Source organism: Phyllopteryx taeniolatus, chromosome 5 (assembly GCF_024500385.1).
Source record: "Phyllopteryx taeniolatus isolate TA_2022b chromosome 5, UOR_Ptae_1.2, whole genome shotgun sequence".
Taxonomy (NCBI): domain Eukaryota; kingdom Metazoa; phylum Chordata; class Actinopteri; order Syngnathiformes; family Syngnathidae; genus Phyllopteryx; species Phyllopteryx taeniolatus.
Genome location: NC_084506.1, coordinates 21,668,119 through 21,683,102, shown reverse-complemented (window position 1 = coordinate 21,683,102; position 14,984 = coordinate 21,668,119). Strand labels below are relative to the sequence as shown.

At 42.8% G+C, this 14,984-nt stretch overlaps 1 protein-coding gene across 2 annotated transcripts in view; it reads right to left on the bottom strand.

Moving 5' to 3' along the window:
• The window catches only part of LOC133478113 (A disintegrin and metalloproteinase with thrombospondin motifs 20), a 125,797-nt gene that overhangs the window by 101,036 nt on the left and 9,777 nt on the right, over window positions 1–14,984 (bottom strand). For both annotated transcript variants that reach the window (XM_061773735.1, XM_061773736.1), the window contains exon 3: window positions 13,756–13,918. In XM_061773735.1, the coding sequence (XP_061629719.1) occupies window positions 13,756–13,918 (163 nt within the window). The remainder of the gene's footprint in view (window positions 1–13,755; window positions 13,919–14,984) is intronic.

The window sequence follows — 14,984 nt, the reverse complement described above, 5'->3', positions numbered from 1 at the left end:
GTTGTAATCTTTGTCTCAAATATGTAAAGTATAAATACTGTTTACATATTTTAAACATTCTGGTACCCACATACAAAATTCCTAGGGGGGGCAAATCCTACTTCGCAATTTTGCACCTTTCGCGGGGGGTTCTGGTCCCCATTAACTGCGAAATACGAGGGAACACTGTATACGTATAAATCTCGGTTACAGTACTTTGTTGCCATAAGAACGGAACTCTGTTGTGAATCATGGACCTCCTGTAATAAAATTCATAATAAAAACAGAACAAGAAACCTAGTAGATTGAACACAGACAAGTCATTTGTAAACATCTCCATTTTAAAGTAGTAAAGTATTTTATGACCCCCCGTTTTCAGTGGCAATATTAAAGCGTAATGGGAACTAACGATCAAACACAGCCTAAAAAGCATAATACCTTTACAGTAGTGTATTAGCCAGGAGGATTTAGCTTATCAGAATTCCAGTGAGATAACAGAGGCGAGCTGCAGACCTCTACAGCAAAGAAGCGCTATAAATTCTTGTGTCATATTGGGAACAAAAAAAGGAAAGTGCTTGCATCAAGAGGCATGAGCTTTCAGGCTGAGGCCCAACTAGGTTGCGCTCCAAAAAAGGGGAATATAAAATGACTCAGAAAGCTCATGCTAATCTTGAAATCTTGATGTAGGTTATGCAATTGAAAGCCAATCCATCATGTACATTTAACAGCAGATTTCCGTGCTTAGCAGTGGGTGGGGGGAACGATGCCTTCGACAACAACATCCCAGCATCTTGGCACACTTTCAGCTGAAGTGCACGTGTTGACCTGACGATGAGGGATGCATTCCTTCACCATGACACAGTGAAGCTCAAATACAGAGACAGTGAGGCTAGAAAAGAGGAAGGGGACATCTACAAAGCGTATTTGATTAAACATGCACATAATGTCATTTCCTTCTCTGTTTCCAGGTAGAGTTTGCAAAGGGGGTAACATGGACGCCAACCACACAAAAATGCATCTTGTTTAGGGGATCCAGATGAAAATAACCTCAAAGACAAAAGCCCAGAGGACAAAAGTGGCCACATAATGCCCATAATCAGCAGCGAGGGAAAACCTATTTGAATGTGATAAAACAGATGAGACGAGCTATACAAGAACTTAGCACAAAAAAAATATATATATATATATATATCTTTATTGAAGTATCAAATGTATGTTTATTTGAACTAACTTGGTGATCTGCAATATTGTTGACTGGCCAGGACATCTCTTGGGTTAGCGCTAACATTACTTACTGCTAAAATATTGTTTTCGTGCACTAACATCGGATTTTTTTTTTCCCATTTCATTTTAGATGAGACAAATGATGCTAACAGATGGCATAAAAATAGTCTTAGAAAATATAGGTAAGTAGGCCGATAAACTGATTTAGTAATTTACAACATTGGTGGACAGCATAATGTTATTTTAGCACTAATATTAGCCCTAGCACAACTATTTTGTACACTAAAATCAGAAAGCAAATCACAACTTTGTTTCTAGGTCAAATCTGTTCCAAAATTGCTAATTGTCGTCACTTTTAAAAATGTTGAGATTCCAAGGATGTTCTTTTACCAACACACTTTATATTACATATTTATATATATACATATTAAGAAATTAAAAAAAGAAGTTATACGTTTTCCTTGACTTTGTATTTCAAAACTACTTATCCAACATGTTTTTTGTTTATACTGTATGTAATATGATGAAGCGATTATACATTTGTATACATTTGTGTGGTTTCAGTCATAACGGCCCTCTAAGAGAAACCATAACTATTGTGTGGCCCGCCACAAAAATGAGTTTGACAACACTGGGCTAGGACATCACATCTCTTCAACAAATGAGCGGCTATGCTCTGACTGTGGCTGTCATTGCCCACATGCGAGGACATTACACTAACTTAACTGTTCCATTTTTTTATTTTTTTTGGTTCACTTCACTGCTCCTTTTTTTTTTTTTTTTTGTTCATTTCACTTGAGTGGCATCGTATCTGAAGCTCCCTCTTGAACTTGAATTTTGCCTCGCGACAAGCAATAAAAAATTGACCAAGCGACAAATTGAGACACTCATATCACTTTAGTTTGGACCAGCCAGTACACCTCTTTGCTTTGTTAACTTAGGGCAAGGTTGTATGCCGTCCGGAGCAACATTGAGAAATTTTGCTGTGGGGTTTGTAATGCAAAAAAAAAAAAAAAAGGCATAGAGAATCCAAATGAAACATAAACAGACATTCATGGAGCATTTTATGACTCTCAGCGCACATGCACTGTGCATAGTTTGGAGTCCATTGACCTCACCAACCTCTTCAACTTTGAGTGAAGTGTCCCTTTGTCTTGTCCGTGGTCAATCTTTCCAGACAGTCAGACAGAGAGACATTGTGTGAAACTGTTAGCTCAGTGAAAAGCCAAAAAAAAGAAATAAAGAACTTGTTGGGATTATTCAAGCGATGCCCCCAGCGGGCACGCGAGGCAGAGCGTGACTCCCTGGCACAATGGCCGCATAGCCCCTCGCTGCCGTGAGGCCGACTCTCATGCCAGCGCCTGTTTCAGAGGCAGCGCCAAGCCCGCCTATGCCCATGCACACAGCCAGAACAGAGCTTTGTATTTTCCAGGGGAAAAAAAAGAAAAAAAAAATCTCTGGAGGCTTCGCTAAAGCCCTTAAACAGACTCATCTCTGCAAGATAGTCTGACTTCAAAGGGATAAGCATGCATGTAAGGAGAAGCTAAAAGAAATTGGCTTTAAGTCGAGATAAAAAAAAAAAAAAATCAGAAGAGTGGGAGGTGAAAATGTGGTCAGTGTTATAATAGCTTCGGAATCAGTGCAGATTAGCCGTACACAACCTCTCCAAAAGCGCATTAGCTTCAAATCCGCCTCTCGCTGGGTCCTGAGCTGCTACTTACACCATGACAGGACAGAGGTGACTGCCCTGACTCGCCCCGAGACCAGGCGTCATTCACCATTAACAGCAACTCGGCATCCACCGATATCAGTCTACATTGTGGCTTGCAAAAGAAGCAACAAAGCATTCAAAAACTGCCCAAAACACTGAAGCACTGAACACCTTGCTTCCATTTCCAACAGCTTATCTTTGTGAAGCGCAATTTTCTGCATTGTTGGCGACCAAAACAAAATTACAGAGTAGAATCCACATAGGTAACACACTTCGGCTGTCATTGTGTCCCTTCTCGTTGAAGAGAAACAAGCGGAGGGCTCCCACTTAGTACAACAACTATATTCAGCGTAATGGTGTGTTGTATTTTTTCTTATTTGTTTTATTTGCTTCTATGCCGTACGACAAATTATTGCTTTACAATACATGAAACCGGTCCGTGGCGCAAACAACGTTGGGGACTGCTGCCTTAAAGCACTGATTCCCGTGGTTCGACAGTATGGCAAAAACAACTGTCCAGTGAAAGACCCCTTCAGTTAAGATGAGCAAAAATGTTGTGATAGCAGATTAATTCTTTTCAACAAAAAGGCAACTCATCATCAGCGTGATTCAAAATTGTATTTCAATCCAACAAAATGCCTTTGGCCATACTTGCTGTGTGACGATCTTACGCTTTTGATCCGCTGAAGCTAAGTAGATTTGATTTGGCGGTAACTGATAGGCCAGACAGAGCCGAGCAACGTCTTGGCGGCTATACTCTCGGCTAAAGTCTATAACTTTAATAGCCGCCATGTGTCAGCGCCTATTGAAGCCGACGTGTCGTCTCAGGAGATCCCGTGACAGATTCCAGCTGGGGTTATTTTCTACCACTGTCAACTGTCTAGGGCATTCTTAAACAGACGGAGCCCTGCGGAGGAATGGCTGGCGGTGTCTTGAGTGACAGCCACTGACTGCGTGGCGGCGTGAGTGACGGTCAGAGGTAAGGAGGGCCGACAGGTGAGCGACAGTTCCTCACCGACATGGACTGGGGCCAGTGGTACATCAGTGTCTCAGTGTCATCGCTTATCGATCGGTTGTCATCGGAGACGGCAAACATCAACCTGAACTACTGACCTGCTATTTCAGTCAGTTCGTTCTGTTAACATGAGCTCTTAATATTGCTGGGTTTACCAAGGTCTCACTCAGTGACGATGTGGATGTGAGGGTGAATGGTTGTCTGTCTCTAAATGTGTTCTGTGATTGACTGGCAACCAGTCAAGGATGGATTCTACCTTTGGCCCGACATCAGCAACTGAATATCGATGGAACGTTAATTGATTGTAACGTTTTACAACAGTCAATCAAGGAAATTTAATGAAATGTCCATCTCTGATTGGGAATCATGGTAAACGCATAGAGGATACTGAATCTTATTATATGGGAACCGGATCAGTACTTCTGCTAAAACATTGCCTAGGTTTCAACACCTTGGCACACAGAACTACAAAATAATTTGCTTTTATTGAGTACATTTTTTGAGGAAAAAAAAAAAAAAATACATATATATATATATATATATGTATATACTGTATATATTCAAGATTAAAGTTGCACACGCACAAGAAAATAAGCTTTAGCGAAAAAAGGCCACTATTTTATAGAGGCCCCGCCTCTTAAAGGTACACGTACAGTATGGTCACACAGACACTACAGTATGTATAGTATGTATACAGTGCATGTATACCGTATGTATTTTAAGCTTGCAATTTTTTGGTGATGTCTTCAAAACCATTTAAAATGGGTTTGCATCTGGATGGTATCCCCGGCAATTAACGTTGGCTCACTCTATATTAAAAGGGGGAAAAAAGGAGTATCGTTTTGAGAATAGTCGTAAACTGTATTTTCGCTACACGCAAGAGATGACTTTTTTTAAATATATGAATTTGTTCTTGGAAATAGATATTATAATATACAACCTTTTTGTATCAAATGTACAACTTATTCTTCAAAATATACAACTACTATTATCTTAATAGATTATAATAATAGTACTATTAATAATAATAATATTTTGCTCCCACTGCATTTTTAAAAACATTGTTTTAGCATGCATGCATGCTACCGTATGTTTTACCATGCCTGTACCCAATAATACGGTGCGCCTTATGTATGTGCTAAATACAGAAATAGACCCCGTAACTGAGACTGCGCCTTTTAATACGGTGCGCCCAATGGTCGTGAAAATACGGTAATTAAAAAAAATTGTGTGACCCTAATACTCCTTTTTACCAAACTTCTAGATTGCTCTCCCATAATTCCACATTTCTGGGCATGTGTGTTACGATATGCTGTTACGATGGAATTAGTTTCTTAAATCTCAATGTCACATGACTCCCACCTGCAAATGACACCAGAGAAACAGCACGGTCTCCTTGCCAACGTTTGTCGTCCACATCCATCAGAAGTATTTGGTCTGTTCCTCCAAACACATTCTTCAACAGACCACCGCTGAGCTGTTTTCAACATGTCTCCAAATCACAACTGTAAGTGCACAAAGGCCTTCCAAAGGAGGACAAAGGTTGTGTCGTTTCCCTTTTTAAAAAAAAAAAAAAAAAAAGCCTTCTTCAGCAGTGGACAATTGTCCGCCCCTTCTTTCGTCTAGCCACCAAGATTGCACTTAATCGTGCTCCGTCTGCAGCATTTTCCTCGTAATGGATGATAAGCAGAGTATCTGGCCTTGTGTGGACGCAAAGCACTAACCTACACTCAGTGTAAGGAACACTGTCCAATTAATTGGCACCCTGGGACGGAGTGCTTCGACTCTCAGCGGGCCATTGTAAAAGAATGTTAATTAGTTCAACAACGAGATGTGTGTTTGCCATTGTCGGCCTCTCGGCATTGATACTCTTGACTTGGAACTGAGGCAGAGTCAAAGAGCAAGGCTTTGATGTGGAGGGGAAATCATTTGAGATGAACGACTGACCCGCGCCCGCGGAAAACGAATAACCCATGTAATGCTTTTGTTTATTGGCTTCTTGAGCTTGTTTTCAGATGAGGTTTTGGTGAAGAAGACAAGCGGACGACTGGGGTTCAGCTGGAGCCAAATAAATGACAACATTTATGAAAGGATACACACTGTGCAGGATTCTTGCTGTTGTTCTCGGCTCTGTGGAGAACTGCCAGGACCATTGGGTCGACTGGCTCATTGAGAAGACAGTCACAGTTTCTGTCAACTTCTTATAGCTGACATCGTTGTCTTCTTTAGACATCAATCTAGCCACGAGTGAACCAAGTGAACACATTAAAAAGTACCACGTACAGTGGTACCTTGACTTTCAAGTGCATCGACCTCTGGGTTTCATGAGTTTAAAGCCATCGTTGGATCGATTTTTTGATTTGTGTCGCGAGCCCAAATTTGAATTACGAGCAAGCTTCAGATACGTAGTCGCTGGAATGAAGAGAGAAAAAAAGAAACGCAACAGTCGCCGATGCAATTTCAGCCATTGATTTAACAGGAAAAAAAACATCAAACGCACAAATACAAAATGAAAACACTCACAATGAGAATGGAGAAGACATTAACCCTGAACTAACCGCATTGATGTCACGTAGTGCGTGCATATGTGACTTTCCACTTAAAACAGCTACTATATAAAATCAGTTTATTTCTTTACCTTCTCTTTTATTATGTTTTTATATTGGGGGGCACGGTGAACGACTGATTAGCACATCAGCCTCACAGTTCTGTGGATCTGGGTTCAAATCCGGCCTCGCTTGTGTGGAGTTTGCATGTTCTCCCTTCTGCGGGTAATCAGGTTTCCTCCCACATCCCAAAAACACGCATGGTAGGTTAATTGAAGACTTTCAATTGTCCATAGGTGTGAATGTGAGTCTTCAATGTTGTTTGTTTCTATGTGCCCTCCAATTGCCTGGGATGGAATGGATTAATGGCATTTCAATTCATTTTAATGTTTTTTTGTTATGCGAGTAAATTGAGTTATAAGCTTTGTCACAGAACAAATTAAACTCATAAGTCAAAGTACCACTGCATATATGATTTTCAGCTTTGATCCGGAGCGGCCATTGTACTGTATGTGTGAACGCGCTAAGATACAACAACAAGCTCACGTTCAGAGATGTACTATAGATGCATTTCTTTTCCAAGCCTTCAATATTCAGACACCCCATCTAACACCACACACATGCTAAAAACAAAAAACTAAAGAAGGAATAAGTAAAGGAATTCTGCTTAGTCATGGATACATGCAAAATAAACTAAAAGACTATGTCGAAGGTTCACTATATTTGCTCGTGCACCCCCGGGGGGTGTGGTTCAAAATTGAGCCTTTCTAAAAGAAAGGTAAAATGTTTTTAAGATATAGCCACTATTAATCACATGCACCTGAGTCGACACATTTTTAGCTCATTCTACTGGTATGTGTGCACATTTTTGGCCAGTTATCATAAGACCTTGTATTACTCTGCTGCATTTTCATGATGACAAAGTGATTATCATGAGGATACCAAATGCACAATTTGGGAATCCCTTACAGGACACACAAGCCTCGGATGAGACACACCAGAAGGACACTTAAGGCTTCAGTATGCAGACGAAAGCTCGCAAGACAAAAATTTTGACCATCAATGATGAGTGTTTGCCAGAGTCAGGGAGAGTCCTGTCACTCTGAGAGGGGGCCTGGGGGCTGGAATGACAGGATGACTAAAGTTCCTGGAGGCAGCTGACGTTTACCTATGGCTAAAGGAGATAAAGGTCGTACGTACAGCTTTCACAACGTATTTGTCATCGGTCCATCATGACCCTCAAGAGCCACTTTCCCTGACCTCCGTACCACAGTGTTGAGTGAGGCCCAGCTTTGCAAACCAGCTGCCGACTGCATACGAAAAAGAAAAAAAAAAAAAACACGTCAGCCCGTCCTGTGAGTGACAAACAAAGCGGGAAGTGAGGTTACCAACAACAAGTGGCTCCTTTCACATACATGAAAGCGCAAGGGGAGAGCGAGGCAGTGATTCAACCGACCGACCCCAGGCGAGGGAGGGCCCTTTTTCCATTTAAATGAACCCATTGAGCAAAAAAAAACAAAAAAAACAAAACCTTGATGCTGGCATTTGAACTTGCTTTACACAGTAGTATACACTGCAGTGATGCGGACTTTGTATCGATCCGTTGCGGTAAAGAAGGAGCTAAACCGAATGGGCAGCGGTAAGTCTGGGCGTCCCTGCTAAAGCTACTGCTAAAGCTACTGCTACCGCGACCCGACCTCGGATAAGGGGTAGAAAATGGATGGATGTGTACACAGTGGGCACTGAGGGGGGAATCCCATATAGTGATTATGTTGAGGGTCAGGGGCCACAGATGTCATGCGGGCCAAGTATTGCCCCATCAAAGGCGGTCACACAACACAACAAAATGGGGATGAAAGACCCCCGTCACCAACACTGGAACACTAGTGTTTGGCTATTCAGCTGCGAATGTTTGCTGTCAAACTGTCCATATTCAATTTACTGTTCCTAATGCATTCAAAGTATGGCACTGAGGGAGGGTGTGGGGAAGACTGGGGTGGGGGTTCAGCGTAGCCGACAAAAACAGCGAGAAAGAGGCTCCCTATGCGTCTTCAAATGGAATTGAAGGAGAAAAGAATCTACCCTCATTGTAGAGACCCTCAGCCTTGTGGCGATCCCTATCCACTCATGCCGGGATTCACATGCAAGCTCGCAGGCGGGTACAGTGGAACATCTTTAAAGGACATCCTCGGTTTACGAGGGTCCCGACTAGGGCTTGGAATTCATATCGCAGAATAAATCTAATCCATTCACAGCAAAAGTACTGTACTGTATATATTATGATATAAACATAAGTGTAAAAATAAAAATGGAAGTGTTTTTGAATGGGTTGTATAGTCCTTTAGCAAAGCTAAATCATAAAAAAGAAATATGACATACACAGCAAATAAACAGGTAATTCTGAGAACATTTATTGCGAAAATCTCAAAACTCAACATTAAAATTCAGCACTCTATGGTGCAAACTAACAAATAACATTGCTGATATTAAAAATATTTCATATACTATTTATTAATATACTTTTGAGCTTGTAGGCTTCGCCACCTGGCTTACGAACAGCGTGCAGTAACGTACTCATTCATTTCCGGTTTTTGGACCTGCCGTTGTGTGCTAGATGATTACTGTAATGCGTATCCAGCCATACATTCGAGAATAGTGTACTGTACCACCGAAGCACTTATTCGGGTGCTTCACGACTCTACACTTTATGATACCTTAGCGGTTAGCATGGCTTTACCAGCTTCTCTCTTCTTGGTCAGTGTATTGCATGCGTAGGTCAATACTTGTCAGGAGGCTTGCTTATTTGCTGCCATGGAGTCAAGGATTAATTAGAGGATAGGAGCCGCACCGTGGTAGGACAGTCGCAGCTTGTAGCTAGCTGGTGCGGTGCACGATAGTGTAGCACCGCACATTCACACGGTAGTCATCATCGCCACATGGTGGTTTTTACACTACGCTTACTACATGTAATGTATCTAAGGGAGTTACACTTATAACTTTAATAATAACTTCTGTTTATATAACAGCTTTAAAGACACAAAGTGCGTTGACAGAACCGGAACGCATAAATAAAACAAAATGAAACACAATGACAGGATAAAAATCCATGCCAACATAAATGCCAGCATTGCCAGCTGTCATAGGGTCTATTCTACAGAACTGATTGAGGGACCAAGGCAATACCCAACATGCTAAATAATAATAATAATAATAATAATAATAATAATAAACTTACTGTACAGTTAAGCTTTTGTAACGGGGACAGTTTGACCCTATTTCCATTATTTACTATGGGGGGCAATCGCTAACTATCCTGCTTCAAATTGATTTTGTTGATTTTAGGTTTTTCCTCCTGAATCCAAAACAAGGCCAAGACATACCTACATACCTTTTGTTTAGGTCCCTGGCATGTTTGTACAAATGGAAGCATTCAAAATACCCAAGCACTCAACGGTGCAGAAAAGCACGTTGAGATAAGCAAACGGCTGTCTCGATTGCCAAAATAACAATGGAGGTAAGACTTTTAAAAGCCCTTATCACTGACACCTCATAGGTGGTTACCGCATATGTTTTTGCATGTGTCGGAAACACTGTCTTCCTCTGCTTGTTTTTGCAAAAAAAATGTACAGTGACTGTACAAACTATGGAAACTTAGAGACACACAAGTGCTCCTCTGTTGTCTTGTTACAAGCAGTCATATCTGAATAAAAAGTTTACCCACCCCAACCCCCACCCCCTGCTCCCCACATGTATCTCTGCTGATAAACAAGTTGTTTGGCTTGATAAAAGGCAGCCCATTTCATCTTTGTCTGATTGAAAAAGATGTTTCACTCTAGAGGACATTCAAAAGAAAGATGTAGTGAGTACATGGGCAATAACAGTGGGAAGAGGCGAACCCCCCGCCCTCCTTGTACTGCAGGCAAACCATTGTTATCCATATTTCAAATAGTAAACTCCCCTATAAAACCACTTCAAATTCCAAAGCCTGCTGGACCATTCAGCTTTCACACAGCAGCTACCAATGATAATTTAAGACGAGGGTCCTCTTCACAAAAAGGTAAAGTGGGAAGAGACAAAAAAGAGAGGCGCACTGACCCCCCACAATGAGAGCTTTTATTGCTTCTCCAAAAAGAGGAGAAACTGAGAGAGGAATACCCCGCCAACCACCACCGCTGCTGCTGCTTCTTTGCCGCATCATTTATGAGATGAGATAAATCTGACTGGTAATGAAAGCGGTCTGGGGGTGGGGATGTGTAAAGCTGTGACAGTTGGGAATTGGGATGCCGTTCTTCTGGGCGCTTTTGGTTCCTTAGCTAAAAAAAAGGGAATAGCAACTTATTGTTTTCATGGCGATGACCTTTTTAGGGGAGGATGTACCTCCAGGAACGACCAAAGGACAGTTTAAACGGACCGCCAGCTTCAGGAAGAGTCCTGGCAGTTCTGAATTTCTTCCTTTTACAGATGATGGTGGCCACTGTGCTCATTGGGACTTTGAAAGCAACAAATTTGTTTCTGTACCCTTCTCCAGATCTGTGCCTCGACACAAAGTCTACAGACAATTCCTTCGACTTCATGCTTAGTTTGTGCTATGACATCCACTTTCAACAGTTGGACCTTATTGTATAGACAGTTGCGTGCCTTTGCAAATCACACCCAATCAACCGAATTGACCACAAGGGACTCGTACTGGTAGACCGATAGACTCAAAAGAGCTTCGGCACGAAATCAGGACAAAAATCAGGCGCTGCTCAAGATGTTGTGTAAGCCCAGCGACACACCGTCGAGCCGGTGTTTACACGTCACCTGCTAGCGGTGGCGTGTAGTGCACTCTCTCGCTGACAAAGACTGCTCGCTTTGGCTCCGTGTGGCCTTCAAAGAGCATACTTTAATCACCACATCTGGAGAGGGGCCCTATCTGATAAGGCAGATGAGTCGCATCTCGGGACACTTCAGAGCACAGTACTAGCCCAGTTCAGCTGGTTCTTTAATCCCTTAGTTTATTGTCTGCCTTCTACCTTTACATGAAGACCTACAGGTGTGTCCTATGCATCCTTGTCACCTAAGTTCACAATTTTATTACAAAAAGACTCTCCATAGCTAAATGACTAATGAAAACATTACAAAATACAACCCAAAATACAATCCAGTATTTTAAAGTACAGTACACAGTTAAAAACACTTGATTTACAGGTTGTTGCTTGGTCAATTTTTTTTGCTTTGTGTTGGGAGCCAAAATTTGAGTTATGAGCCAGATTCAGATATGCCGCTGCTCAAATGAAGTGAAAAAGTCACACCCAGACACTCACGCAGACTGAAACAACCAACTAAGCCAACTCAACTCCAGCTTCTGATGTCACTCGCTAGGCCACGCTCCTTAAACACACACATCCAACATACGAATACTACAGTATATACAGTGCCTCCACTTTATGAAACGTTAATTTCTTTAAATTTGCTTTTATTATGTTTTTATACACTACAGTTCTATTGTAGGCGGCACGGTGGACGACTGGTTAGAGCATCTGCCTCACAGTTCTGAGGAGCGGGGTTCAATCTCCGGCCCCGCCTGTGTGGAGTTTGCATGTTCTCCCCGTGCCTGCGTGGGTTTTCTCCGGCCACTCCGGTTTCCTCCCACATCCCAAAAACATGCATGGTAGCTTCATTGACAACTCTAAATTGCACCATAGGTGTGAATCTGAGTGTGAATGGTTGTTTGTTTCTGTGTGCCCTGCGATTGGCTGGCAACCAGTTCAGGGTGTACCCCGCCTCCTGCCCGATGATAGCTGGGATAGGCTCCAGCACGCCCGCGACCCTTGTGAGGAGAAGTGGCTCACAAAAGGGATGGATGGAGGGATAGTTCTATTGTTCTTCATTAAAAACATATAAAGGGCACCAGAATGGATTAACAGCATTTCAATTCATTTCAATGGGAACAATTTATTTGATATAAAGGTATTTATATAGCGTATTCTCGAGACGGCAACCAAAATTGGAACCCAGGATCCCTTGACTGTGAGGCAGACATGTTAACCACTACCTCACCAAGCTGCCTAGTGTATTCACCTTCCAGCAAAACAGAGACCCTCCACATTTCTCGTCTCTGTTTACCACACACAGACTGAGTGGCTGAAAAGCCAAAGCATATGGAGGAGGTCAGTCCAAGTTCTTTAAACTGCCAAGGCACACAATAGCCACCGCGGTGCGACAATGGCTCAGCTCGGCACAACAAACCAACGAAGCTGCTTGCACACACACAAGATTTATTGCATCCCTCTTACAAAGGCCACCCACTGACCTCCGCGGCACGATGACACCAGTAACCGCAGTCCACTTGGTCAGCTTCTCTTCAAGGGCTCTTCTCCACCCAAAAAGAAGTTAGACTAGCAGGAATTTGGACACTAAATTAGGCAAATGTCTCACAACAATATGCATCATCGGCCATGATGGCCTTCTTTAAATGAGTAATAATAATATGTACCCTTATAAGAGAAGAAGAAAAATATAGACAAAGAGTTACGTGAAATGAGCTTTCAAAACTTTGAAAGCAGTGCGACTAATTTGGTGGAAAGATCGGGAAACTGCAGGGCGACTTTGGCCTTCAAAATCAAAGCCCTGGTGGAAACGGCGATGATGCAATCTTACAAACCTGTCTTGTTCTTCATCTCATCACAACTCGCTAGATTTCCAAGCTCCAGCAACTGAGCTGAGATAAAGAACTTGGGCAGAAACACCGACTGCGCTCAAGCATTTTTTTACTCATTAAAGTGATGACGCCGGCACGGTGTACTAATGGTTAGCACATCTGCCCCACAGTTCTGGGGACCGGGGTTCAAATCCCGGCCCCGCCTGTGTGTGGAATTTGCATGTTCTCCCCGTGCCTGGGTGGGTTTTCTCTGGGCACTCCGGTTTCCTCCCACATCTCAAAAACATGTGTGGTAGGTTGATTGAAGAGTCTAAATTGCCCGTAGGTGTGAATGTGGGTGCGAATGGTGGTTTGTTTCTATGTACCCTATGATTGGCTGGCGACCGGTTCAGGGTTTAGCCCGCCTCCCGCCCAAAGATTGCTGAGATAGGCTCCAGCAGCCCGCGACCCTAGTGAGGATAAGCGGTAAAGAAAATGGATGGATGGATAAAGTGATTACGTTTCAAGAGGAAAACCCCCTTAATCAGACTGAAACTGTGATTAGGTATAATTTAGATTCCGAGGGTAGGTCACGAGGCGGGAAGATAGCCAGACAGTGGTTAAAGGCAAGATGGTTAGACAGTCTGTGGTCTGTTACCTGAGGCCCAACAAGGCACACCGTCGCTGGATACGTTGCGCTTTCTCTCGTGCCAATAGACCAGATGGGGTTTGTGGTGCTCGTCATCGTACTCCTCCTCCCCCTCGGCGTTCAAGAGAGGCTCCAAGAAGTATTCTCCGTCCGATGTTGTGAAAGTACCAATCTGGAGCGGGACGAGAAACAACAGGCATGGTTCATGAGACGCGTGTGCACAAGTACATACAGTGGAACATCTTAAGTCGCTAAGTTATAATAAAGATTTGACCTTTGAGGAAAAACGTTTGAAAGTATAACCTTGGGCGAGCAGCAGAATACACCAGTCAACGCAGGTCACATCCAGTATCGATAAACACCCATTCACACTCACATTCACACCAGTTTAAGAGTCCCTCTCTATCGTTGTTGGTTTCAAAATGATGTCTGCATTATTTGGATGAAATGAAATGCAAGCATTAAAACTCACACACCCACAGGGAGAACATGGATAGATAATTTCTATTTCAATTATTTCCTATGAGCAAAATTGAAGGATAATTAATGTATTGAGCGTTCTGGGTTCCACTGTGATTTCATGCTTTCAATAGCTGTGGTCTACAAGCCTTCACAGACAGCCTCAGGGCGTCACTTTTGTCTATGATTGACATGCTGACTAAGTGAAGTCTTGTTCGAGAGCTGGTGGCTGTTAAAGCTGTAATATACACCAGGACAACACGTTTCTCATCTGGTGCAGTTCTGACTGTGAATGTACATTTCCCTGCCTGCAGGAGTGACATCATCATCATACATGGAGAGACGAATGCTAATATTGATTTGGCAGCTCAGGCCGCCACAAAGCTCCTTAGGTTACTCAGCCGTGAAGCACAACGCTGTTTGCATGGTCATTTCATGCACGCTTAAACAGGATATCGCACGCTGGAATGTTTCCTTAGCGCCATTATTCCATGGATGTCCTCACAAAGTGAGGCTTGACAGGGAGAGAGAGAGAGAGAGAGAGAGAGAGAGAGAGAGAGAGGGAGGGTGGGGAAGGGCGGGAGTTGCCTGGGGGTACGAATTGGATATGGAAAACATGACCGTATGTATCTTTCCGTCTTTCAAAGGGCGGAGGATTAGCAGAAGGGTGATGTCAGGAATTACGACAGGGATCCTCGAAAGCGCCGCGTGCCTCGAGTGCTACATGTGCTGAGTGTTGAACTTGTGTAAACACAACGCTGGATGGAAACAAACTGGAA